Here is a 27,829-nt window from a genome sequence, read left to right on the forward strand (position 1 = left end):
TGGGCAGATTAAAGGAGGCCAAGGTGAATGGAAAGCTTGGTGACTTTAGAAAATAAGCACAAACACTTACTGTTGCTCTTAAGACTCTGCAGAAATGTCCATCACATCCAGCCCATGTTAATTCATCTACTCTATGTCTGGAACCTGCTAAACCCCATTTGATCATGTTTGGTTAGGCAAGGTTCAGGTTCACATGTGTCCAGCCAAGCCCGATGTGGTTTGTTAGCTTAATAGAAGCAGTTTAGGTTTCAGTCCTGTGTGCTGCTCCAAATGAACCCCATAACCCACAGAAAAAAAGTTCTTGAGGTCAATTAACTGAAGGCTGGATTTGGCAGAAAGTTCCTGGAAGCTGAGCAGGCTTTTAAAGCTCTTGCATTTTAGACAGCAGAGATAATGAGCGCTTGGTATCCTTGTTAACAGCCCCGTCAGCTTTTAGAAATGAACCCTACCTTGTGCTATAGTTATTTTAAACAATTCAGCAAAATAAGCACCTATTATTACTGGAACACACAGTGGAAAAAGTGGATAATTTAATATTGAGATTGGTCCCAAAGCATTTCAAATGTTGAAGAAGAAAGCTCAAAAGACAAAGAACTGACTGGCTTTTTACTCTGTTGCATCAATGCCAAGAGCTGATTTTGCTTGTGGGTCACATAGGAGAATACTGTTACTTTGCTCCTGAAACAGCGACTGGAAGTCCTCTGATGTAGGGTTGCCATGTTTTGAACAGCAAAAAAGAGGGCACATTTGCCGACTTCTACTTTTAACTATGGATCGCTCTACCCATGAAAAAGAGGACGCATGGCAACTGGAAAATAATGGGTTGGTTCTTATGAGAGTCATAACGGTGGTGGCAATAAGCTACCCATTTCCCTCTAAGGAAGTCCTAGCAACATATGATTTCATTGATGTAGAACCAGTATGCCATATTGAAAACATAAGTTAAGTGGGTCTGTGAAAAGTTCAGTCAGTAGTGACTGGTGCTAGTTGGAGCTCGTGGAGTGGGGAGCAGGACAACTAATTGTAGGTGGAACCAGAGGTAGCAATGGACAGAGCCAACTACTTCTGGTTTCCTCCCCATCCTCCTCCTTTGCAGTTTGTATTCAGGGTGGCCAGATTCTTTTTAGAGACCAGAGCTCCTGTACCTTTAGCAGTAGGATTGAAAATTCCGTCCTCTACACAACTATGTAGGAGTCCTGTCCTCTTTTGCATCTGGTCAATACATACAACAGAAAGGTCTCTCACCTTCTTTCAGGTGTAGGGAACCTTTGGCCCATCAGATGTTGCTGAACTGCAATTCCCATCAGCAAGCACAACCAATGACTAGGGACAATGGCAGTTGTAGTTCAGCAACATCTGGAGGGCCAGAAAGTTCCCCATACCTGGTGTAACCATCCTCACTTGGTTTGCCATTCTTAATCCATTTGGAAGAGTTTTCTCTTTCCTTCTCCCTCCTTCCCCGTCTTCCCATTTTTAATGAGTCTGGAAAGAAGTGCTTCCATCTCTCTTTTTAGACAGAGAAGACAACATACACCTCTAATTGATTGATGACTATATACGGGTGTCGGGAGTGGAGAAAGAGTGGACTCTGGTTCTGGGTTTTCTTTCAGGAAGCTAGAGCCCCAGTTTGCCAAGCTGAAAAACTATCCCTGGAATTACTTTGTAGTTCTTGTGTTTGATGGAAATGCCATCCTGCCATGCCAAAATTTGTTTTTGAAGCATTACTGTTCGGGCAGAGATCCAGAAACAATATATATATATTTCTTTAAAAGAGCAAGGCCAGAACTATGCCAAGTGATCCAAGTACAGATAGTTCAGATATGGTTCAGGTGAGGAGTGCTTATAAGGTAAATATCTGATCTGCAACCTGGCTGGGTTGGAGAGAAGCCGGTTATTAATCCTAATCCACATTGGAATTGTGACAAGCACAGACACTCATTTGCCTCCAAGGCAGCTGTTCCATTGACACCTTTCGCAAATAGGCCTTTTATTGTGCTAAAAGGTATTAATGTTTTGTAGAATGTTGGGCTATTTTCTCAGGCTTCTTGGAGCTTTTTACTAAACAAAACCATGATATCCCATCCCGTTAATTCCTTAGAAAATTGCCAAATGTGCAATTGGGCAAGATTTGGTGAGTCATTACAGGATTATTATTTTCCACCGTTCACAGCTTTTCCTGTTATATAACAGTATACAGATATAGCTTTTCAGGCATTTGCAGTGGCATCTGTCAGTTCAGCACACTTGGGAACTCAGTCAGCCTTAATTCATAAATCCACCTCATTCATAGTAACCACAAGCAATGTTTCCCATGAGAGAACAATATTGCAATGTTTCAACTGCTGTCAGTGAAAACAATTGATCAGCCAGTCAAAGCGATTGCTATGCGTATGTTCTGAAGGCTGCACACTGACTTTGCATTTATGCATGCTTACTTTAGAGTAAGCTCTACTGGACTCTGTAGGACCTATTTCCAAGCAAACATGCATAGGATTGCTAAGCAAGTCCCTTTCAGAAGATTAACTGGACTTCTGGATTCTATATATTTATTAGCAGTATCCGAAGGCTTAAGCATTATGATGGAGTCCCTGAGATATTTTTAGTGGTATTCTGACTTTCCAGGAGTCTGTCTCATCCTTTTTGAAACTCAGTTACACTACTGGGCAATCCTATTATGGGTGGCAGTGAGTTCCAAAGGTCAACCAATGCAGTTTCCCCCTCTCAAAGCACTTGAGGAATCCTCATATACAACTACTGAGTGCTATGTAAAGGTGTAAAAAATAATGTTATGCACAACACATCTTGGAGAAAGGAGCATAAGATTGTATTTGAGGGCAGGGGCAGTCAACAGCACTGTTCAGACATTTGTCAGAACATGTGTGTACTCGGAAGTGGGATACATATGTTCAGAGGAAGTGCCTCAATAAAATTTAAAGAGCCTAAGACCTTGCAGACTGCACACGCTCATAAAATGTAGGTCAGAGCTTTCCAAGCTGTGTGTTGAGACACGTTAGTGTGTTGGCTGCATGTGTCGTGCGAATGTTCCCTGCACTCCTCCAGGGCTGGAAAGGGGTTAGTTCAATCTCTGGTTTGCTAGGAAAACTTAATTACAGTGGTACCTCAGGTTACATATGCTTCAGGTTACAGACTCCACTAACCCAGAAATAGTGCTTCAGGTTAAGAACTTTGCTTCAGGATGAGAACAGAAATCATGCTCTGACGGTGTGGCAGCAGCAGGAGGCCCCATCAGCTAAAGTGGTGCTTCAGGTTAAGAACAGTTTCAGGTTAAGTATGGACCTCTGGAACGAATTAAGTACTTAACCTGAGGTACCACTGTACGGTGTCATGAAATGATGCATGTCTAAAAAGTGTGTCACCAACATGAGAATTTTGGAAAGTTCTACTGTAGACTCTTGCCTATGAGGTAGGGGAGGGGTAGCTAATGTGGGACCCTCCAGATTGGGACATCAGCCCCAGCCAGCATGACTAATGGTGAGGAGTGTTAGGAGTATAATACAAGGACAGCTGGAGCGCAGCTTTTTGGCTACTTCTGGGGTAAGGCCTGGGCTAATAATCATGAGCAGGCATGGCCTGCCCCCCCCCCTTTTCTACAAGGCATCCTGAGAACATCTGGACAGGGCTTTGAAGAAAGCAGAATTTTCCCATAGCGTGCTCACATCTCTCTCTCTCTCTCTCTCTCCCCCTCCTATGGTTGCCTCCAGTTAAAGATGTCTTGACTCCAGGCTTAGGGTTTATACACACTTTCTCTTGTCCCGCTGCCTCCTCCCTGGAGAAAACAGCTATTTAGCCTTCAGTCAGAGAAAACGGCAATTCAAGCTCCCCCCCCCCCTTGTCACTTGTTCTGATCTATCACTAAATAACAAGTTTTAGCTCGGAAAGAAGCAGTGCAAGGGATAAACCACTTGGATCCAAGCTTTCTAGGCATGGCATGTAGAAGTGTGGATGAGATCCTAGTCATAAAATGTGCAACAAAGCCTGAATATTATGTCAGGGATCCAGCAGGCGGCTGGGACTTTGAGGATCAGAGCTCTTCTGTTCCAGGGAACACAGTCTTGGTGCCCGGGCTGAGCAAGATTCCAAAGTCCCATCCCTTGACCGCAGAAGAACTCCCTCCAGCTCAGATATTTGTGCTCTTTTTGCACCATTGAAACAAAATGTACTTTGGCCGGCCTCGACTCTCAAAACAGATTATTTTTGAAATGAAAGCGAAAGCTCAGCTTTCACTTTAGAAAGTCAGATTAGGGTGAATCTTGGCACATTCCCAGACATGCAAATCCTGCTGGATGCTTTGACACCCAGTTCATAGCCACTTAACAATTTGTTTTCTTGGTCGATCAAGGATGGAGATCCTGCTTTCTTGATGTCCCCGGAATGCTAGTGTCAAATTGAATTGCAGGCTGACAAAGTCTCACCACTGCTTCATGTTTCTTTGTCTCAACCCATTTGTTTTCCGAAGCTCTCAATCATCCACTTCTTACTCTGCAGCCACTGTTCCCTGAATGAATATTCATTTCCCCCTCCAGACAGTAACTTATACTGTGTTTGAGATCTAGGCCTGCTGATGTGTTTGCATGTATTCTGTGTCTCAGCAATATCAAATGTTTCCTCGTCCCCTCCTGGTCTAGCTGCAGTCCATCTGATCTGCTCTCTCCTTCCTGCAGCATTATCTCATTGCACCTCGGACCACTTTTGCAAATGTAAGGTGCACATTGTATGCAGAGCCCATGGAAATAATCTCCCAGGAACCTTAGGGGCAACGTTCAGGAAATCCACTTTATACGGCCCTGGAACAGATTGTCTGCATGAAAGATACATTGTCCGAGCTGTGTACAGTTGGTTAATTAAGCAGGCTGATTAATGCCAGAATGGCAGTTTATATTGCTGCTCCCTGGTTTGACTTCGGTATTTAGTTCTGTTTTGCCTCACTGGAAAAGTAATACGGTGAGAAAAACAAGTTTGCCAGATAAAAACCAGCTACTGTTTCATTCCAAACTGTGCAGTGTGTCATTTTGCTTAATGCACCTATTATTTCAGGTGGGAAATGAGTCACCTAAATATTTTGTTCACTCTTCGAAATGATCTAAGAGTGTGCAAATGGCATGAAACTAAATGACAGAGGTCACTGTGGCAGTTTTGGTCTTGAGACAGAATTATTTCAACATTTCTCAAAACTATTTTGACCCCCTTTCTTGTTCCACAGTCCAGCACAGCCTATTTCTTTCACTGGTGAAAGTGCTGACAGCTTCTGCTGAATGGGAGGTTCAGTGTACAGGGCCAGTAATCCAACACTGGTTTTAGCAGAGGAAAGGAAAGTGTGGTGTAGTGGTTAAGTCAGGGATAGCCAAAGTGGTACCCTCCAGATGCTGTTGGACTGCAACATCCATCACCCCTACTGTTGACTGTGATGACTAGGGATTATTGGAGCTGTAGCCCAACATCTGGAGGTACTGCAGTGAGTACCACATTTGCTGCCTCTTGGTTAGGCTGTCAGGCTAGAAGTGGGGAGACCCAGCTTCACATCCCGAAAACACATTGGGTGACCTTGGGCCACTCTCTCTCTCTCAGCCCAATCTACTTCACAGGATTGTTCTGATAAAAGGGAAAGGACAGAGAAGAACCATGTGTGCTGCCATGAGCACACTGGAGAAAGGTGAGATATAAATGTAAGAAGTACATCTCTGAACCTTTCCTAAAGTTACACCCAGGAGAATGCCAAAGGGACAAAGCAGCAGCAGTGATCTCTTCTTAAATCAAGATGCCATGTTAGATCAGAGGGAAAGCAGCCACTTCCACCAACCCAGCGTTGAAGAACATTGGTCTTCTGCCAAAGGCTATTTAACCACCCTTGGCTGGTGGGAGGTGTAAGACTCCACAGCTGTAGGGTTCCCCCTCCCCCTAAAATACAGACTGTTCTTCCTGTGCCATGTCCACACTCTTTTTTAAGCCACTGCACTCATGCACATAGGGGCCATAGGCCTCATATGCAGAGACATCAGATTATACAATCAGCACAATGCCAGAAACACCATATGCATGAAAACATTGAAGGGGGGGAAATGGAGTGTCAGAATTATATCCAAGGTATCACGCACCTCTAAGCATATGGAGGAGATTAAGCATATAGTCATACCTTGGGTTACAAACCCTTCAGGTTGCCTGTTTTCGGGTTGCGCACCACTCCGAATCCGGAAGTACTGGAACAGGTTACTTCCGGGTTTCAGCACTCGTTCCTGTGCAGAAGCACTAAATTGTGCTTTGCCCATGCGCAGAAGTGCCGAATTGTGACCCGCGTGTGCGCACACGCAGCACTGTGGGTTGCGAATGCTGTGGGTTTCGAACGTGCCTCCCTAACGGATCATGTTTACAACCCAAGCGTTCGCTGTATTATACTTAGTTACTTTAAAGAGGGAAGTTTCTAGGTTGAAGTGCATTTGGGGTACACTCATGTGTTTTGTTGTGCTGGGAAGTCCCTCTTCAGTAAAATAAAGAGTTGCATAGTAATTCACTGGCCTAGGGGAAGCTTGGATTCTGGTCCCCACTCTGCCAGGAAGCGCAGCTGATGACCTTGGGTCAGTAATTCTCTTCCAGCCTAATCTACCTTACAGGGTTGTTGTGAAGATAAGGTTGAGGAGGGAAGAATCATGTATATCACTGTAGATCATATAGAGCTGCATCCTTTAAGTACCAGGGGAATTATAAAGCTCCCTACTGGTCTGCTTATTTGCCACAAGTGCCTTCACATTGTTCCCCAAATGGATCTTGTCTAAACAAATGAATAAATAAACTAAGAAATCAAGCACAAGTGGTGGTTGCGGTGGGGCTGTTGACTCACTCTTAGGCAACGGAATGCTTGCTTTTCAATAGAATCACTGTCTGTTTTGATGCGCTGCACATGCTCTCAGTGTGCATTACGGGTATCGGATGCCAAACGCTGTATTGTACATGACACAAGCAAAATATCCTCCTGATAGAAGCTTTTTTCTTTTTTTTTAAATGCTTTTCTGCTAGACACAATGCAGTCACAATGAATGGATCCTGTGTCACCCAAATCATTCTGCTTATAGCTTATTTCATAGAATGGCAGTACAGACAGGCCAGAAGCCAGACTTGCACAACTCATGGCCCACCAAGCCGAGTGCAACCATGCAGGACTCACAAAGGGCTCAAGAAACCACCTGTTTTTGCAGCCTGCAAGGGACCAACAAAGCACTGAGATTGCTTGGGAGGCCATGGTGCAGGACTGACTTCAACTTGGAGTATGAGAAATTGTGCAGGCCTGCCATGAGCTTGGCTCAGGGGTCTTTCAGACTGTAATCCTACCTTGGAGTAAGTTTCAATGCAGGGGGTTACTTCTGAGAAGAAATGTATGGGATTGTGCTGCAAGTCTAATTTTTTTATTATTATTACAAACATAATCACCATGGTCCATCACTGTGTTTCACATTGACAGCTCAATAACACAGGCTTGGGATCCCTTAACAGTAAAGGGATTACGAATCGAAACAGATGCTAATCATGCACAATTGCTTAAGGCAGTGGTTTTCAACCAGTGTGCCGTGGCCTTGAATGATGGTCAGGGGTACCGCAAGCAACACTGGCCTCTGTCCCTCTTTCCTTTCCTCCCTCTTCTGATGCGCTCTCGCGTCTCTGCCTCCCAAAGGCTTGCACAGCTGTTAGTTGCAGCGGCCCTGGCTACAAGCTCAGCAGGAGAATGGTGCCTCTGGGGCTGGCTAGGGGGTGCTGGTTGCCAGGAGCTGAGGCAGCATCAGAGTAAGCAAGCAATTGGGTGAGGGAGCCCAGCCAGCCAGCCCACCATCCCTTGCTGTTGGGAATGGACAGACAAGTGGGAGGTCAGGAAGGTGTGCTTGCTGTGTGCAAAGCCTGCCTGGGACCTGAATGCCCAGTGCTGAAGGGGAGCCTTTCCACCATGCAGGCCCAGCAGCGCCTGCTGCCTCCCAAGGTTAGGCAGTAGCCTCACGTTCACTTTTGGCCAGTCTCCATTGGGCCACATAGACTGGGGGCATTCTCTTCCCAGGACCTTGTGGGGCATTGTGAGGAGGCACTTCTCTTTGGGGCAGGGAGGCAGCTCAGAGACCGAGGCAGCGGAAGAGGCTGCCTGGAGGACTCCCAAGGAGAGGGGAGGGGAGAGGAGAGGAGGTTGAGGGACACTCCACAAGAGAGGGTATTCAGAAAAGGGTGAGAGGCTGCCAGCTCTGCAGGCAAGGGGTGATGTAACTGGGCTCCTGAGCCCCACAGGGGTGCCACAGAAAGAATGTAGCTGGTGGAGCTGTGGACTTGAAAAGGTTGAAAACCTCTGGCTAAAGGTCATAAGAACATGGCAAACTCAGATTGATCGCAAGCCCAACATTCTCTGCAAAAATCAATGCATGTTCAGTGGCAGACTGAAATCCATCCAATTGTTCACTAGTAGACTATAGTCAGAGAAGGGACGTGGGTGGTGCTGTTGGTTAAACCACAGAGCCTAGGACTTGCCGATCAGAAGGTTGGCGGTTCGAATCCCCGTGATGGGGTGAGCTCCCGTTGCTCAGTCCCTGCTCCTGCCAACCTAGCAGTTTGAAAGCACGTCAAAGTGCAAGTAGATAAATACGTACTGCTCCGGCGGGAAGGTAAACGGCGTTTCCGTGTGCTGCTCTGGTTCACCAGAAGCGGCTTAGTCATGCTGGCCACATGACCCGGAAGCTGTACGCCGGCTCCCTCAGCCAATAAAGCGAGACGAGTGCTGCGACCCCAGAGTCGGCCACGACTGGACCTAACGGTCAGGGGTCCCTTTACCTTTTGGACTATAGTCGATCCAGCACTGAACAAGACAAGTCCAGGTCTGAATTGCTATGCTGTAGAGCACATGCTTTGCATTCCAAGGTTTGTTCCCTGGCTTCTGCAGGCAGAGCTGGGAAAACTGACACCGTGGAGAACTGTTGCTAATTAGTGTAGAGAATACTAATCTAGATGGACCAATGGTCTGGCTCAGTCTAAGGAAGGTTCTTCTGCTCCCCAGGGTCAGAGAGAGACAGATGGAGACAACAAGGCTTGACTGGGCAAGGCTGAATTCTACACAAGCTCTCCATCCTTTGCTAGCACAAGAGCACATGATTCCACAGTAGCATAATGGACAAGAGTATCATGTCATCATCCATAAACATCAAACAGGCAGTGACAACAACAAAAATATTTCAGACATTTATACTGCATTGTATCTTTTCTCAGCCTGCTATTCTTCTAAGCACATGGTTACAAACTGCAAGAAACATATTGCCTGCCTTAGGTTTTTTTTTTAAAAAAAAATAATTCTAATAGATTTGCAAAAATTCTTTGCTAGGACCACTGCAACACAAATCCTTGTTTTGGAAACAGATGATGATGTGAAGCCAGCAACAGTGATTCACCAGTTGGAGTCTCAGGGCTGGAGGCTTCCTCATAGCTGCTTGAGCACTAGGAAATCTATGTCTGAGGTGGCTTGCTTTCATTTCCTTATTCCACATGCCCAGTTGTTTGTATATGAATATATGTGAGAGGATTCCAAAGACCTTTCCTGGTAAACAACTTCCCCTGGCATGCAGACAGGGTACAGCTTTAATAAGACTAAAAATATGCATTACATAAGGGAGGGTTATCATCTAAAGCGAAAAGCCCTCCAGGTAGGAGAGCATCTGGGATTTCATTTTGGCGTCCATACAGCTTCATTTGAAAGCATCAGAGTTTGGGTCAATGTGACCCAGACTGAACAGAAGTGGCTCAGATTTCCTTAAAAACTAAGTGATTCACAGACAGGAGAGAGACAAGAAGGCAGGCAATGCATAAAGGCTAATAACAGATGCTAGATAACATATAATTTTGCAAGTGGGTACATGAAAAACACACATACCAGGATGGACTTGTCTTTATCAACACACCATCAAGCCCTGTCTGAGGTCTGTTTTTCCTGTTACGATTGCTCATCCTGATGAGAGTGCACTTCCCCTTAGAACTACATTTTTTACCTGTGGCAATCTTACAAAGCGCAACCAGGGATTTGTAAACAATCTGCATTGCTGCTGTTGTTTAGTTACTTATTTATCTGATGGATTTATAGCCTGGTCTTCCTCCACTATGGAGCACAGGGTGGGTCACAACAATGATGATAACAAAATGCCATGATCATAATAAAACAATTTCTGAAACCAAGAAATAATATAAAATAACATTGAACAGCGGTGCTAAAACTCTCTGCAGAATTGCATCACAGGGGCTGAGAAAACATAAAGAGAGCCCTTCTGGATCAGACCAAAGGCCCAACTAGAACAGGATTCTAGAGTCACCCCAGGAGGACACTGGAGGGTAGCACTATCTCTGTCATTCTTTGAAAGACGATCATCAAACAGTGTGACCAAGTTTGTTTAAGTGCTGTAAAGAGATCTGAAGCCAGACTGAAATCAGTCAAGAAAGCCTGTTTCCTTCAGGGTATACCCTCCAGTATTTCTCTGATGAAAATAGGGATTTATTATTATTATTATTATTATTATTATTATTATTATTATTATTATTATTATTTTACTATTTATACCCCACCCATCTGACAGGGGTCGGAAAACTCCATACCCTCCAACATTTCTCCATAGGGACATGCTAAGGAAAAGCAGGACATTCTTGGATCAAACCAGAAACCAGGATGGCTTCTGTAAATCTGGGACGTCCCTGGAAAACAGGGAGACTTGGAGGGTCTGTCAGGGTTGATTGCAGCTGGCTTGCCAACATCCTCTCAATCAACTTGGCCAACCACTCTGTCAGTCACTTTGGTGGTGGCAGTGAAATATACAAATGAAGTCTGTGACCGTGTACCCCTGTACCTCAGAGTAAACCCTATTGAACTCAATAGGACTTGCTTCTTAGTAGATATGAGTAGGATTGCGCTGCTAATGACTTGCCTTAGGGATGGGGAATATGTGACCCTGCAGATCTTGTTGGACTCGCACTCCCATCAGCCTGAGCCAGCATGGACAGTTTACATATATGATGAGTGTTGTAATCCAACAATATCTGCAGGGCCAGCTATCTCCCAACCTAAAACACAGTTAGAATGGTGTTACATTGTTTCCTCGAACATTGCAAATTAACTTAAACTTCCAAAATGGCTGTCATTTAACACTGATAAATCACCACAGACCATTGCCTCTGACCACCTCAGGCAGGCAGTCCAAAACTGGAAGCCAGGCCGAGAGATGATAGCAGCCAATAATCCACAGGCAGCTCAGAAGTTAATTTCAATAAATGGTATCCTTAAGGCCATTTTTGCTGCTTCAGTAATCTGGTTGCAAGCCAAAGTAAAAGGTGGACAAGATGAGCAAATCCACCTGCCAGAGAGAAAGCCAAAATAGAGAAATATTCCTCCCCTGAGAGGATTAGAGGAAGGATGGAGTGTATAAACTAGAGACTCAAGGAGGAACCAGCACTAAAAGCATTAAAGGAATTATTCAACAACACAATAAATCAAAGCTGCAAACCTAGTTATTAAAAGTGCAGCCATCCAACTTGGACCCCAGGGGGAACATAACCAGTGACATTACTCACAGATGAGCCACTGTCAAGACAAAACGTACAAACTATGAGATAAACAGCAGGTTCAAAATAATCATAATGAGCTGAGATACCTATGTTCCTCCTGAGGACTCTGCCGCTTCTTTTCTGCAAGGTTTTAGACAGGCACTGTCTAAATTATAGTGCCCCTACTCTTGAGGGATGCATTTAGGGTGACAGAATATTGCTCTTCAAACACTTCAGTGGCTGTGGAGAGACTTTTCATGCACGCTTACAGCTCCACTTCCTACACTGGATCCTAAAGCTTGGAAGAGCGGAAACTGAAATCATAGACGATGCATGATCTAGAGTGCAATCCTGCACACAGGTAGGCTACTTAAATCCCACCAATGTCAAAGGGCTCATTTAATCACCTTACTCTGTTTGCAGCCACTCAGCTCCATCCTATTCATACCCTCCAACTTTTCTCTGATGAAAATAGGGATGCCCTGTCACATAATAATAATAATAATAATAATAATAATAATAATAATAATAATAATTTTACTATTTATACCCCACCCATCTGACACTCTGGGTGGCTTCTAACACATATAAAAACATAATAAAACATTAAACATAAAAAACTCCTTCCCTATACAGGCCTGCTCAGATGGCGCAGGGGTTGGAAAACTCCATACCCTCCAACATTTCTCCATAGGGATGTCCTAAGGAAAAGTGGGACATTCTGGGATCTAATCAGAAACTGGGATGGCTTCTGTAAATCTGGGACATCCCGGGAAAATAGGGACACTTGGAGGGTCTGACTATGTATGCCTTAATGGACAATTCATATGAGGCCTATTTCAAGGAAGGGTGCATAGGGATTATTGCAGCACTGAATCAGATTTGTAGAGGTGTAGAGGAAGCTCCTGTTGGATTTCAGTCACTTCTAATAGCTCTCAGTGTTTTGCAAGAGGACTATAGGGGATCCGTTTTGGGGGATCTCCCCATCTTGTACTTCTCTGCTATCTGATATGGTTTGTATTGAGTCGGGGCTTCATTCTGAACTGGAGAAGCCACTCCTCTATGGTGTGTATTTCTATTAGAATGATAGCAATTCTTTCCAACGTGCATCTATACAAATAAATGGGCACAGGGGTGCCAACTTGAATAAAATATTGGGTGTGGGTGTGTGTAAGCCCCACCCTGCATAATTGATCACATGACACAGTGCATGCACACCATTTGAATGGCAATGTCCATCCACTTTGGGGGGGCCCAGCCCCCTCAAATATTTTATTGGGGAGCCCAAAGGGACCTCTGCCCCTAGGAGTTGGCTCCTTTGAATGCCATATGCCAACTTTATGCAAATCTGTGTCCTCCTCTTTTGGGCCTCTCTTTTTTTGGCATTTTCAATCTGAAGGCCCTCTGCCTGAGTCCTTGGAAAGCCCCTGCTGGCCAGAGGCATGGCTCTGTGCCAGGCAACTTCGTATGTGTACAAACAGGAGCACTGCCATAGCAAATACTGCACCACTGTGTAAATACAGCAATAAGGGAAGTGGAGTAAGATTTTGCTGAGAAAAAGCCGGAATAATAAACCAGACTAGAGTGCAGACTGGGGAAGTATATAAACAGTGGACAGACTGAACCCCTTACGTTGAGGGAAAGAATGTAAACATCAGGATCCCAAGTTCCTTTAAAATTACCATGAAACTAAATATCCTTGTAGCAATAAATCTGAGCTCTTGCTTGGGGATGAGCACCAAAGTGAACGATGTTATCCTTGCACCGGCCCTGAGGGAGAACTATGCATTCGCTTCACATTCCTGTGGGGACAAGATTGCTGAACAAACACGCGAACCTACTGATTAGTGGCCATCTCTGCTTAAAGAATAAATCTTTAGAAAAACACACCTGGAGAGATTCTTGACACCAAAGAAAGTGAACATGGAGCAGTCCTAAAAGTGAAATCCAATGCTATACATATTTAGTAGGCTTCCCAGCCAGGGAAAGACGGGGGGGGGGGTAGTTACATAAGCTGCTTTCCGTTTCCCTTTGAATTGGGCTTGGGTGCGATTGAAACTGACTTGATCCAGATGAAAGCAGGCACCTGAGCCAATTTATTCAGGCAAGCGTCATTAGGGAGGTTTATGTTTATAGGAAGAAATAGCAAGGACTTTCAAACATATTGATAGCTTTAGAAACAGTGTCACTGCCAGAGATCAAGTGAAGGAAAGGGAGGGAAGAGAGACTCCTTGTGGGATCTCATGTTTATTTGCATATTTACAGCAAGGTGGAAGAGCAGCAATCAGATATTTCTGCATTCAGACTCAAAGATGCTCTTAACTTCCTGAAAAGATTCATTAGGGAATCCTTGCTCGGAGCTCGTCTGGCTCCTACTTCTCTCCAACACACTCACCCTCCAGATACTCGTTGGCATTCATGAGATGCTCTTTATGGATTCCCTTTGATCTGAGGCATCATCAAAGGCGAGCCGATATCTCTGAGTATTTATTCATGAATGTCTCCAGTAGAAGTAAATGCGATCTGTCTCACTCTGAAACTCTGTCCTAAAACCAACAAACCGATCCGGCCCAAATCAAAGCACTTTGAGGTCTGGCAGATTTCAATGGCAGCGTTGAGCACGGCCTTCAGTCTCTCCTGTTGAAATCAATGGACCTTAGACATGCTTCATGTCAGTCAGAAGGTGTCTGAGCTGATGAATTAACTATGAGGAGAGGGAAGAATGCTGCACTCCTAATCCAAATATATGCTTATGCAACAGCCATGGCTACTTATGTGTTGCCCTGGTAAGGTGGTGCAAACAGAACCAACCAAGGGGAGGACAGGAGAAACTAAATATAGCATCCCATTTCCCTTTCAACCTGTTTGCTGACTGAAGGGTGAAGCAAGGTTAACGGGAAGGCTATCAAGCCCGAGGGTAGTTCTGCTGGTCTCTTGCAGCAGGAACAATAACTTTAAAGTTTTAGGGCACTTTAAAAACAAGCAATAATGCATTATGCCGGAGTATCCTTGTTCATCAAATGCATGAAGGTTACCTTCAGTTGGTAGGGGAGGGATATATAGTGTTTCAGTCACGTACTTAGGGCTTAATTGCATCTGGGAGTGAGGACAATTCAAATTCTTGAATGTCTTCCTTTGGGCAGAACTGGCAGATGGAGGGGATATGTGAGCTGCCCTGTGGATAGAGCTTTGGAAATGTTGGTCATTCTGCATTCCACAAGGGGAAGGCAAATGTCTAATCTCCCAGTCTGATAGGGGAAAGGTATATCAGTGGGAGGGGAAAGTGGTACACTGCAGAATGCGAAAGCCAGTGTCCAGGCAGTATCTTTGAAGAAGTGAAAGGATATCAATGGCTACTCATCATGATGGCTATGCACCACCTCCAATATCAGAGGCAATATGCCTCTAGATACCAGTAGCTGGGGATCATGAACGGGAGACAGCTATGCGCTCATGTGCGGCTTGCACATGAATCTAGTTAGTTACTGTGAGAACAGAATGCTGGACTAGATGGGCCTTTGGTCTGATCCAGAAGGGCTCTCTCTAAGCCCCTGAGGAAACTGTGCAGTTTCAGTATCATGGTTTTAATAGGCACTGACACTCACTCCCTGCAGATGACATTCATCAATTTCACAGTGTGACAAAACTATGGCATTCATTTCATTTTCCCAGGGGCTATTATGCAGCTTGTTTGCCTGCCAAAGCAATGCAATGGCCTATTTGGCAACCTGCTGCATCAGCTACCAAGGAGATCAAGACTTCTGTATTGTTCTCTTCTCGCCAGACGTGCTCATAGTTTCTGACTTTGCACTGGTCTAGCGCCAGCTGGGATCGTCTAAGGAGGGCAGCCTACAGTAAGTGATGTTACGGCTGTTGAGATGAGTTATGATAGCAGAACTGTCATCATACTCAGCAGATGAGCAGCTTCCAAGAACTGCATTCCAAATTCCCTGTCCTTCCCTGAGCACAGATATAGACATGTTCAGAGAGGCACATCCAACACGCACAGGAGAGGGATGGGAATATCATACCATTCCTCTTGTCTGCAGTCATTCAAATGGCATGAATGGTATGAAGAGCAAGGTAATGTTAAAATGTCCAAAGGTATCTAATCCCAATCAGATCTTCTTTTCTGGATGAAGCCTCCTTTCACACTTTTGCTGTACGTTCCAAAAACAGAGTGAGAAGCTTCTACAGATAGTGTGTTTAGAGGCCAGAGACAGCAATAAGGCTATACTTATTAGATGAACTGGTTTATTTTAGAGTACTTTCCTTGCTCATATTTAACATGCAGACTCATGCTTTCCCTTCCAGAATTTTCTGTGAGTCCTGAAGTGGACTAATTTATCGTTAGCCCAGAGCACTTTGGAATCCTGGTCTGGATCAAGCAACAGATCTGCCATAGACATTACAGGAGAGGGACTGAAAAATGTGGAGAGTTGGCATGTCCGACACTTCAAGTCTCCTCTATGTATGATGTTAGAAAGGAGATCCCATAGATTTTATTCTCTGCCTTTCTCCTCTCAGTATTGCACCACATCTACTACACACGGATACATATGGATACAGAGGTACCACACTGTAGAAGAGATCCAGCAGAGGCAAAGGGTTGAATAACAGAATCATAGAATTGTAGAGCTGGAAGGGACCAAGGGTCATCTAGTCTAACCTGCTGAAATGGAAGAATCTTAACTAAAGCATTCATGACAGATGGCCATCCAACATCTGCTTAAAAACCTCCAAGGAAGGAGAGCCCACCACCTCTCGTGGGAGTCTGTTCCACTGTCAAACAGCTCTTACTGTCAGAAAGTTCATCCTGATGTTTAGTCAGAGAAGTGATATGGAGGAGATATGGAGATCTCTTCATCCTCACAATTCCCCTTTTCCCTTTGCCTGATTGCCTTTGTCCTTTTCATGCTTATATTGCTACCTCACAAATGTTTCAAGACCATCTCCCTCGTGGTTTTAGTTTGTGAGAGCACCAAGAGATATCTTTTTGGCCACAAATAATTTATGTACTTCGTGATCAAGGATGTTTTCTTGGATTGCTGTTGCAGTAGTAATTTAAAAAAAAGGTGCTGGTTGGGCTCATCCTTCTCAAATTTACACATGGATTATGAGAGTTCATAAACTTGTATATACCCTACTTAGCCCCTACCAAACTGAGCTTTCACCTGAGAGTCTGAGAAGCACTGGACATTCTCTTTCCTTCTTTTGATTTGCTCGAGCAAACCATTGCATGGCCTTAGGAGCAGCCTTTTTTATAATAATAATAAAAAACTTTCATGAAAATGTCCAATTTTGTGCATTGTCATCTTCTCAGAAGTATTTCTCTCATTTCACCTTGTCCTCTTCCCCATCTGCTTAGCACATGGGATGCTCAGAGGGGGTCTGCTCTGCTGAATGCACGAGATAAAAACATTCTAAGTCTGTTCCAAAGAGAAGCTGAGCACCTGTATTTTTTTTTACTAGATGCAATTAAACTTCAGTGATTCAGTTGCCCAGTATCAGGGGAAGAAAAGTGTGATGGGAAAGACATTTGCTTCTTATTTGGGTTGCAGCCCACCAGAGTCTTATTTTGTTGAAATCTGTTTTAAATGCTACTTACTAACAGTTGAAGAAAGGGAAAAAAAGAATGCCTCCACCTTTTTTTAAAAAGCATTAGACAGTTTTAAAAAATAGGCAACTGTCCCAGATCTAGCTGGCATTTTCAAGATTTCCCCTTCCATCTCCCGAGGGAAAAGCCATTATCATCCTAAAGAGTCTAGTTTGCAGTGGTTTCTTGGATCTATTCCTGGCTCTGCAAAAGTAATGTTGCAAGAAGCAGAGCATAAAGCATATTTCCCATGAATTATACCACAAATGCTACTTAACCACATACAGTCAGCTCTAAATGTTTCTTTTTAAGGGACTTAAATACTGTTATAGAGCTCTTAATATGCAATTAGAAAACAGGCAAATAATTATGCACTCTCCTCCTCAGCAGCTTACCCCCCTTGAGCAAGCAAAGCATTTTACCCCCTCTCACTTGCATGCTAATTACATAAATTGTTTTCAGTGCAGGAGATCAGACCTAAAATGTGCCAATCAGTACCCTAATAGATATTGCAGCCCTCTCCCCTTCCCCATTGTCCCTGACCATTGGCCATGCTGGCCAAGGTTAATGGGAGCTGGCACTCGACAACATCGAGTGGGCCAGAGGTTAGCCAACCATGGGTTAGACAAATGAAGGATGTGTCTATCAGCAAATAGTAGCCAGGAAAGCTAAACAGATCCTCCATGTAGCAGTAGACCTCTGAATTCCAGATGCTGGAGCCAATGAGAGAGAATGGCCATCACCTGCATGTCTTGCTTCTTAGCCCTTGGCAGTCCAGTCTGGCTGGCCCCCTGCCAGGTTAGATGTGATCCTGCCAGCCAGTGCATTTGTATTTTATGATGATGCAACTGTAATAAGGAAGTGCCTTTGAGCATGTGCAGAGTCTACCACCTCACCACAACAAACCTTACCTGTGTTGGATTAGGACAAAGAACATATATAGGAGTGCATGGCCCAAGTAGGCTTGAAGCCCAGGGCATATTCACTTCAGAAACTGGTCACTCTTGATTCTGATGTGAGTGCATTTGCCAAAACACAGAATATCACTTTTTACAGGTTTTGAGAAATGGATGAAAGCATGAAGCAGGAAATGTCTCTTTTGTCCTTACAAGTCCAGCCCTACCATTAGCCAGAGTGAGTGAGGTGGCAGCCTAACTCCTAAGCAGTTAGGAACATAGGAAGGTGCCTTAAAGCAAGACAAAGCATTGTTCCATCTGGCTCAGTAATGTCTGCATTGACTGGCAGCAGCTCCCCACAGTTTAAGGACAATTCCTCCACCTGGCCCTTCCCAGAGATGCTGGGCATTGAATTTGGGACCATCTACATGCAAGATAGATGCTCTTCTGTGGAGCTACAGCCCTTCCCAAAGGTTGGGGGGGCAGCCATTGTTCCTGAGCTTACTAGCTATTATCCTCTGTTGGAAGACAGAGCTGTGTGTGCCACATAGCCTCTCTGTGCCTCCTAAACTAATCCTGCTCTTCTCCAGTGTGATGGAAGTGGTGGCCCTATTGCCAGCATTGATTCAGTTGCCAGTCCAGTCAGCTTCTGAACATGGAGTGAGCAGGCGACAGGCGCCATCTTGTCTTGGGCTGACTTGTCTTCATAGCTTGGCCCAAGTTGCTAATTACTGAACATTTCCTAGGATAAGCCAGTTGACAAGACTTTAATCTTTTTCTCAGGCTTTTGATTAATGAACCCTAAATCCACCCGAGTATAAATAAACAAAGAAGAGTCATTCCTTGGATTCTCTCACTGCCTTTTGGAGAGTGTTACATTCTTGTTCCCATTCATCATTTATTTATCTTTTTGGCCTTTCTCAACGGACAAATAGCTTCCCCTTAATAAAATTGGGAAAAGCCGAGGTTGCTGCTTTATCTGCCACTGTGCTTAGTAAGACGGACATTTTGGTGCTTGCAAAATGTTTCTTTCTCCCTGCTCTCTTTCCTTCATCCCATTTGATCAGATGTCACACCATGTTATTTCATGAAAGCTGAAGATGATCTCTCTTAAGAAGCTGAGCAATAAACTTTTTTTTTTTTAAGGGAATGAGCATCAAAGAGAGAGTGGGGAGAATAAAACGGTGCACTTTGAAACAGCTCTTATTAAAGCCATCTGGCAGCAATTTCAGCATATATAAATATGCAGGCATAGGAAGAAGTGTAACCTCTACATCCCAGGAGACATAGAAAATGCATTTCAATATTCCCCACCCCATGGTTTACTGATCAGATCCTCTTAGGATATTGCCAGCAGGGTTGCCATACATCTGGATTGTCCCAGACACATACAGAATACTGCTGTCGGCAGCAGTGTCCAGGAGGAAATCGGGAAAATGTCCAGGAAAATCTGGACGCATGGCAGCCCACATCAGCAATGGCATTTTGGCTGTTTTTCCATAAAAATGGCATTTCTTTTTGTGATTTTGCCCCAAAAGCTCAACAACTTTGGGCAAAACTTTAAAAATATGGCAATCCAATCCTAATTGCCAGTCCAGTCTACAAAGTACTATGTTTTGTTTTTGAAAATTATATTACTAATATGAGGAAAAATGGAATGTGCATTGCCTGCCCCTTCAGACCTTCTACTGAATGTGCAGAGGGCAGGGTGGTGGAGCAAGCATGGATGTCAACATTAGGGCAGCCCTTGGAACAGTATCTGGACTTACAATTTTGTCCTTTGGTGGTGTTATGAAGGTGATTTTTCCCCAGGGTAGGCTGTATGCCTGAGCCCCCTTCTAATTCTGGGATCCAGCAAATGCTAAAATCTAAGCAAAGATTCAAATTGTTGAAATAGCCAGACAAGTATCTCTAAGTATGGGCCATTAAGGTAACAAAAGAATTGGCTGTGTGCGGTCATGTTGTTTGGATGCAACTACTCTATTCCCAAAGCAGAGACATCACCTTGCCAACAAAGGTCCATATAGTTAAAGCCATGGTTTTCCCAGTAGTGATGTATGGAAGTGAGAGCTGGACCATAAAGAAGGCTGATCGCCAAAGAATTGATGCTTTTGAATTATGGTGCTGGAGGAGACTCTTGAGAGTCCCATGGACTGCAAGAAGATCAAACGCATCCATTCTTAAGGAAATTAGCCCTGAGTGCTCACTGGAAGGACAGATCCTGAAGCTGAGGCTCCAATACTTTGGCCACCTCATGAGAAGAGAAGACTCCCTGGAAAAGACTCTGATGTTGGGAAAGATGGAGGGCACAAGGAGAAGGGGACGACAGACGACGAGATAGTTGGACAGTGTTCTCGAAGCTACAAACATGAGTCTGACCAAACTGCGGGAGACAGTGGAAGACAGAAGTGCCTGGAGTGCTCTGGTCCGTTGGGGTCACGAAGAGTTGGACACGACTAAACGACTAAACAACAACAACTCTATTCCAAACTTAAAAATGGAAAGTTTAATGCTGGTGATCAACAAAAGAGGTTTAAAGAGTCTCTCAAAGCAAATCTAAAAAAATGTTGTGTAAGACAACTTGGAAACACTGGCCTGCGAGCACTACAATTGGTGAACTGTCTTTACCAACGGTGTCATGGACTTTGAAGACAATCAAACTCAGGATGAAAGGGAAACATGTGCTAAGAGGAAAGCACCTTTGACAAACCCTCACCGTGATCGACTCCTGCCTGGAAACCTATGTCCCTACTGTGGAAGGAGGTGTGGATCCAGAATTGGCCTCCACAGTCACTTATGGACTCACTGTTAAGACCGTGTTCATGGAAGGCAATCTTACTTGGCTATGAGTGATCGAAGAAGAAGAAGAAGAAGAAGGAGAGGAAGAAGGGTGCTCCCATCCTCAGCTCACTGGTAATTAGAAAGACAAACGCCAGAACAGGGAGTTGTGTGTGTGAGCTAGAAGTTGGCAAGCTGCAAGCTGGGCTTCTGGGAGACAGAACCATGCCTGATGTCTGCTGAAACCCAAGGCTGGGCTATGGGAGAAGCAAGACTCTCTTGGGTGTTAATGCTATGAACCCCTCCATCATAGGCTCAGGTGCTATAAATATGTAAATAAACCATACATCATAAAGACACCACAGATCTCTAGGTAAGTGACTGGAACGCCTGAAATCTATCCCTGCCTGGTGATTGGGGTGGCGTGCAATGTAAGATCAAGCTTTCCTCCCAGGCACAATTGCTGTGGTGATGTCAAAGAAGGCATGTAGATTTAAATGGGGATGACATCTGATTTCTCATTGAGCGGGACCAATGTTTCTAATAACTATCACTTAAAAGTTTCTAAGCATGAATCATCGCGCCTCTGACCTCCATCTAGCAAACTCAAATATTTCTATTCTAATGACCCCAAAATGTTCTGAAATGTCAAGAGACAGCGTGAAGCCAACCAAGGGGGAATTATACCTCAGCAAGGAGAAACACACACAGCCAGGAGCAGTTTAAGAAGTTATTTCCTTGGTCTTTGTAGATTAGGCTACTGATGCACCAGAATGATGCCACTCTGTATCAAATAGTAATTATTTTCTCCTCTACTGAAAACAGCTAGGAAATGAAGGAATACACACACTACCAGTCTAAGCTCTAAACGCATGTGTGATTTTTCTCAAAAAACTTAAGAAATTATATCTGCAAGAAATTATAGGAAAATCCCTACCTTACTATAATAAAATAGAAACAAAAATAGCTTGTCTAAAACACCCACTTCCTGGCATTGCATAATTGTCCAGACCTTCAGAAGGGGGGCCATTTGCATGCTGAAACAGGTAACTCCTATAGGAAACCCCCCTCATGCCTCTGTTTGCACCATGTTTTAAGACACACACTTGTCCCCACAATGCTGGAAAGATACGGAATGCATTCCAGGTTATTGCTTCAGGGCGCATATAAATTATGAATTGTGTGTTATTGCTTTTGTTCTCTTATGAATACGGTTTCAAGAGACAAGAACAAGCACACGTTTGTCTCCTTAAGAAACAAGAATTCCGGTCTGCTTGCTAAGGACACTTTTGTCTTAGTCCGTTTCTTCTATGACTGAAAAATTAAATGCTTGATTTCGGTCAGGAATTGGCAGGCTGTGTTCCCTCAGGAGTTGTGAGGTGCCAAGTCCTGTCAGCTTCAGCCAGCATGTTCAATGGTGAGGAACCAGGGGAGAAGCAGTCCAACATCTGAAGAGCCACAGACCCCACACCCCTAATTTAAATGAATGCAGAGTATTGGTAATAAACATTAGACTGCAGCCAACCAGGTCCTACTCTAAGCAGACCCACTGGGAATTAATGGTGTTAAATCATGACCATTGATTTCAATGGGTTAATTCTGAGTAGGGCTAGCATTGGATATAATCCTTAACAGTGTGAAGTTTCATACAATCACTATAACATTTAAAACAGGTTACTGCCTCCTATATGTGCAGCATTAGAATGACTACACTGGTGGGCTACTGCAGCAGTGCATGTGACATCAGAAGAATCTCAAGTCATAAGCAAAGTACTCCCAGTTTGGGATTTTGTGGCTGAAAATAACAATTTTTGTTTTTTTTTGTGGTTTCAGGATCCAGTTCATCAAAATAACATTTTCTTAATTATAGCCAGTGCTTTTTCGGGGGGGGGGGGTGCGCAGGGGTACGCATACTCCTAAACATCTAAGTTTGGCCTCATTGGGGGGCAGTATTTCAATATGAGTAGGAAAATGAGAGTACCTCTAAACATTATTTTTTAAAGAAAAAAGCGCTGGTTATAAAGTTCATTGGCAGGCACTTTTACAGAGTACAGTGGTACTTCGGGTTAAGTACTTAATTCGTTCGGGAGGTCCGTTCTTAACCTGAAACTATTCTTAACCTGAAGACCACTTTAGTTAATGGGGCTTCCCGCTACTGCCGCACTGCCAGAGCACAATTTCTGTTCTCATCTTGAAGCAAAGTTCTTAACTCGAGGTACTATTTCTGGGTTAGCGGAGTCTGTAACCTGAAGCATATGTAACCTGAAGCATATGTAACCCGAGGTACCACTGTATTGTTGTGGGTCTGCTTAGATCACCAAGGAAGCAGGCAACAAAATTTAGAAAGGTTCTCATGTTGCCTGGAATCACAGAATTGTAGAGTTGGAAGGGACCCCAAGGGTCATCTAGTCCAACCCCCTGCAATGCAGGAATCTCAGCTAAAGCATCCATGACAGATGGCAGTCAAACCTGCTCAATTCATACAAGTTCATTCAGCATGATACCCAAATCTCCAGCAACTTTAAAGATAAATTTTCCCCATATTTCCCAAATATGTTGGCTTATGTATTATGCTAATGGCTAAGGGCCAAACTGAACATGCCCATTTTTTATTTCTTTTAAAAAAATGTAAATAGCCACAACATCCTCTTGACCAATATTGAGACTTTGGTGGGTGAGCTGTGGGACTTTGCCCTTTCGCTGCCATGTTTCCAATGAAAATCACCCTCCAACTCCTGAGATGCTATAATCAAGGGTAGGGTAAAGTCTTTTTCAGCAGATCCTTGAAATCTGGACATCCAAAAGGGGCTCTGGATTTCATAAGTCTGTTGGTGAGTCTTACCTATTCACACACACTTTTAAGTAGAACACACATAAATGAGTTCAACATGGGGAAAGCACAGCAGGCAAATAATCATAATGTGATTTTCCTGTCTGATTTTTGGCAGAGGCTGAAGCTAGAAAAATTCATTGGTGATGGTTAAATTCTATTTGGAGAAAATTCTGCAATGAATTTAGAATGAATGTAACACAAGGTACGGTTGTACAAATAAAACACAAGAGCTGAGTAACCTTTCCAAGTTGACATCAATCAGATATTGATTAGAAATAGTCACTCAAGGTCTAAAACATCAGAGATTCTGTGGCAAATAGTTCACAGTAGCTTTGGATCACATGAAGAACTCAGGATAGTGAGGGATCAAAATGTCTCAAAGCAATTTGTCAAAAATATACCATTTGCATTAGGTTTTCTGCCTGCAATCTCTATCATGAAGCCCAATCCTATGCACAGTTACTCAAAGGTGAAGCCCAGTTTCAGTGGGACTTTACTCTCAACCAGGGCTTCAATTCTATCATCTTTTACCTGGGAGTAAGAGATCATAGGCCTGAAACACCATTGAACTTAATGGGACTTACAACACCATCCTGTATATGAATCCAGAAGTAAGTGAATTTAAGATTGCATCCTTAGGGACAGATTGCAGACCTAGTCTATGTTCATAATGTGGCTTAAATGAACATGTGAGGAGCTCAGGGCACGTGCAAGTGCATTAGCTCCACCCCCATCCTCATCGCCCTCCACCAATTCAAGTCCACAGGAGGTTACTATGAATTTAAGAACCTTGGAAAACCCAGATTACAGAATGTGCAGAAGCTTGGGAGGCTTCCCCAATGCAGACAGCCATCCTTGAATGTGCAGGGAGCAATGCAGATGGGGCAGAGCTGGCATGCTCATGGATGCTCTCCCCTCCTTGTGTGTTAAGCCATATTATGAACGCCTGAACAGGGCTCATGGCCACAGTGAGGACAAGTACTGCCATACCAGCTTTATAGGAAGCTGTCTTCTAAGTTGGACCTTTGGTCCATCTAACTCATTGGCAGTGACTCTTTGAGATTCAGGCTGGGGTTTGTTTCAGCCCTACATGGATATGCTGGAAACTGAACCTGGGACCTTCTGCATGCAGATGCTCTAGCAATGAGTTATGGTCCTTCCTTGCTGGGGAGATGTCTTCAGTTTTCTATCTGATGCATGGAGGCTGTTGCTCTTGACATCATTCAGAGGTCCTAATTTATGCCACGGAAATGAAGAGGAGCTGGGCACGGGTGTCTGAGCAGAGGTTCTCCGAGTTTGACTGGTGGGCTAAATGAAGTGACAGCTTCCTCCATATAAGGCAGGCGGGAGGTGAATGGGAATGGGTGAATGAATGAACGGAACTGTCTGCCTTGCTTTACTACTCTGCCTCATTAAAGAGAATCCCCAGCCCTAATCATTCAGAAAAACAAAAGAAATCCTTACAAGAAGGAACTAGGTAGAAGCTTATCCACCTGTGTTGGCTTGAAAAAAACAGTCTTGCTTTTGTCTTGTTTGTTCAGAATTCCTGTGTTGCCACCATAAGGGGAAAATGATCCTGCTGTATTAGCAAAATTCAGTGGAATATCAGATCCCTGAATGATGGTGGGTGCTGTTAACGTACTACTAAGGAACTATATGGAAACATAACTGCATGTATACACACAGAGATTTCCACAAGCATTGCAAAATGCAGCCTTTCATCTCATGAAACACTAATTGCAATTATTTGGACACACTGAATCAAGCAAGCAGGCTAAGATGAACCCAAGTATTTTAGTGGAGCTAGGGATGCTGTCATTGTCTTATACAGCAAGTGCCTGCCTGATGCTTCTTCTCTGCCTCTGCTCTTATTGCTATTTGGTCGGCTGTGGGTTACTGGGTAGATTATAGGCGGTGCCATAGTTTTGCTGAACCTGCAAACATCTTAGCACAAAGCAATGAATGGAGGTGATATAATGCAGCACTTTGCTAGGTGTGAATGAATGGGCTGGAGCCAGCAGGTGAAGTGGACAAGAGAGAGGGAGACACAGAGTGGGAGAACTGGAGAACTGGGATCCTACTGGCACTCAGTTCTCATCGTTATAGCCACATATTATTGTATTATATTAATGTGCATAATGCTTTCCTATATTTTCACCTGTCAGATCTCACCTTTATAATTCTACATTTCAGGGCATATGCCCCCATTTTACAGAAAGAGGAATTAAAGTAGGTCACAGAGCATTTCCACCACCCCACCACCCCAAGATGGGAAATTGAGAGGGAGGAGAAAAAAACAAACAGATTTGCCAAAGAGAGCTAATAGTTAATTAGACAACTTCAGAATATCAGAAAAGTCCCTCTAGGTTAGCTCAATGGTTTATCTAGCCTAGTGCTTTGTTTCCATCAATGGACAGCTAGATACCCCTGGGAAGAGTACAACAGTTCTCTCCTGTTGTTGGTCCCCAGCATTTGGTATTCAGAGATATACTGCTCCTGTACATGGAAGTTCCTTTTAGCTATTGTGGCCAATAACCTTTGAAACAAGAATCAAAACCCCTTGGCTCTCTCACTATACCTCTGGTCCTTCATTGCTAATGCACACACCTCTTTCTTTAGGTATCTTCCTCCAGATAGTGTCTTGTTCTGGGTGCTAGACAGAGGTCTGTGAGTAGTAGCAACACATTCCTCACCAAACAGCATTTACGTAATCATCGCCCCAAATGCACTTTCTGTTTGAAATTGGTACAATTACGCCACTGTTTAAAAAAATGACCATAGTTTTGCATGCTATCCATACTGGCGGGTCGCTCTTAAACACACACACAAACACACTCCTAATGCTCCCGCGTCTCTCTCTCTTTTGGCAGCACAGTAAATGATCACATCAATTAAAAAAAAAACCCCCAACGTGTGCTCAGAGAGCATCCTTACCCTCTTTTTAAAGAACTGAAAAGCGGAACACTTCTTGACTGGGAATCCATTCATGTCTTTGTTGACCATTTTCCTCGAGGGAGGCGGACACACAGCAATAGATCCAGGGCAGGACTCCCTTTCGCTAGCAGCGCATCTGTTTCGCTCAGCGTCCCTCCTGGAGCCGGTGAATGATGACAGAGCAGGGCAGGAGAAGCACAGGCTGGGCTCAGGCGACTTATCCCCTCTCACACATTCATTCTGCTGCACTGGCTACTGCAGCCTCGGCAGCAGCTGTTGCTGACTAGCTCTCCCCCCTCCCCAGTTGTGCTTAAAAAGAACGTTCCATATACATGCACATCAAAGGAGCCGCTATAGAATCCAGAGACAGTTAGCCAATCAGCTGGGGATGAGATGCAGGGGAGGGGGGGTGGACCTGGCTTCGCTTTACGCGGTGTGGTTCCTGAAAGCCTCCTAAGCAAAAGCAGACAGGCAGGCAGGCAGGCGATTGCTCTTCTTCAGGTGATGGTGTGATTCACTGCTGTTTGGGAGGAGAGAGATGGTTTGTGCAAGTTCCAGAGGGAGATGCAGTTCAACAGCAGCAGCGGGGTGGAGTGGGGGGAGAGAGAGATGCACAGGAAGCGGCAGCGGAGCAGAAATAAGTGCAAAGGATTGGGGGGGGGGGAGAGCTCAGGGCACAGAAGGAGCACAAGGCAATCTGTTTCCCCCAGGGGAAAATGATACTGGCAGCTCTCGCATTACAACAGAGCCGTCTCAATACAGACAGGCGAAGGAGACTATATTCGACGAGAACATGCCAGCCTTGTAAGCACAATAGACGACATTAATTTGAAACAACAACAAAACCGTATCTAAATTTTCAAAGGATGGTAGAGTGGTGGTGTTTTGCTCTTGCTTGCTTGATTTTTGGTGGCAAGATAAAATGCAGGGGAGCAAACTACTAAGGGTATGATCATATTTTTCTATAGGATGCTCTAAGAAAAATATGATCATACACCGCCGCCTCCACATTTTCTGCAGGGATAGGAACCAGGAGAGACATGCTTAATGTGTTTCTGATGTGTTTCTGCTGGGCTTAATTTCTCACAAGCCCACAAGTTCCTTTTCAACATTAAGGTAGTCCTGGAATATGTTATTTATTTCAGAAAAATATATATACCGCTTGATTGTAAGCATCCACCCACCCCTACCTCAAAGCAGAGTGTATACGAAATGATCAATGATCAAATAATT

The 27,829-nt window shown here is 44.2% G+C and overlaps 1 protein-coding gene across 1 annotated transcript in view; it reads right to left on the reverse strand.

Moving 5' to 3' along the window:
• Positions 1–26,831, reverse strand: part of SGK1 (serum/glucocorticoid regulated kinase 1) — a 74,570-nt gene extending 47,739 nt beyond the window's left edge. Inside the window, exon 1 of the mRNA XM_081187724.1 lies at positions 26,597–26,831. Within this exon, the coding sequence (XP_081043850.1) occupies positions 26,597–26,665 (69 nt within the window). The 5' untranslated portion in view covers positions 26,666–26,831. The remainder of the gene's footprint in view (positions 1–26,596) is intronic.
• Positions 26,832–27,829: the final 998 nt, after the last annotated feature.

The sequence above is a fragment of the Podarcis bocagei genome (genome assembly GCF_964188305.1).
Source record: "Podarcis bocagei genome assembly, chromosome: 3".
In the NCBI taxonomy this organism is placed as follows: domain Eukaryota; kingdom Metazoa; phylum Chordata; class Lepidosauria; order Squamata; family Lacertidae; genus Podarcis; species Podarcis bocagei.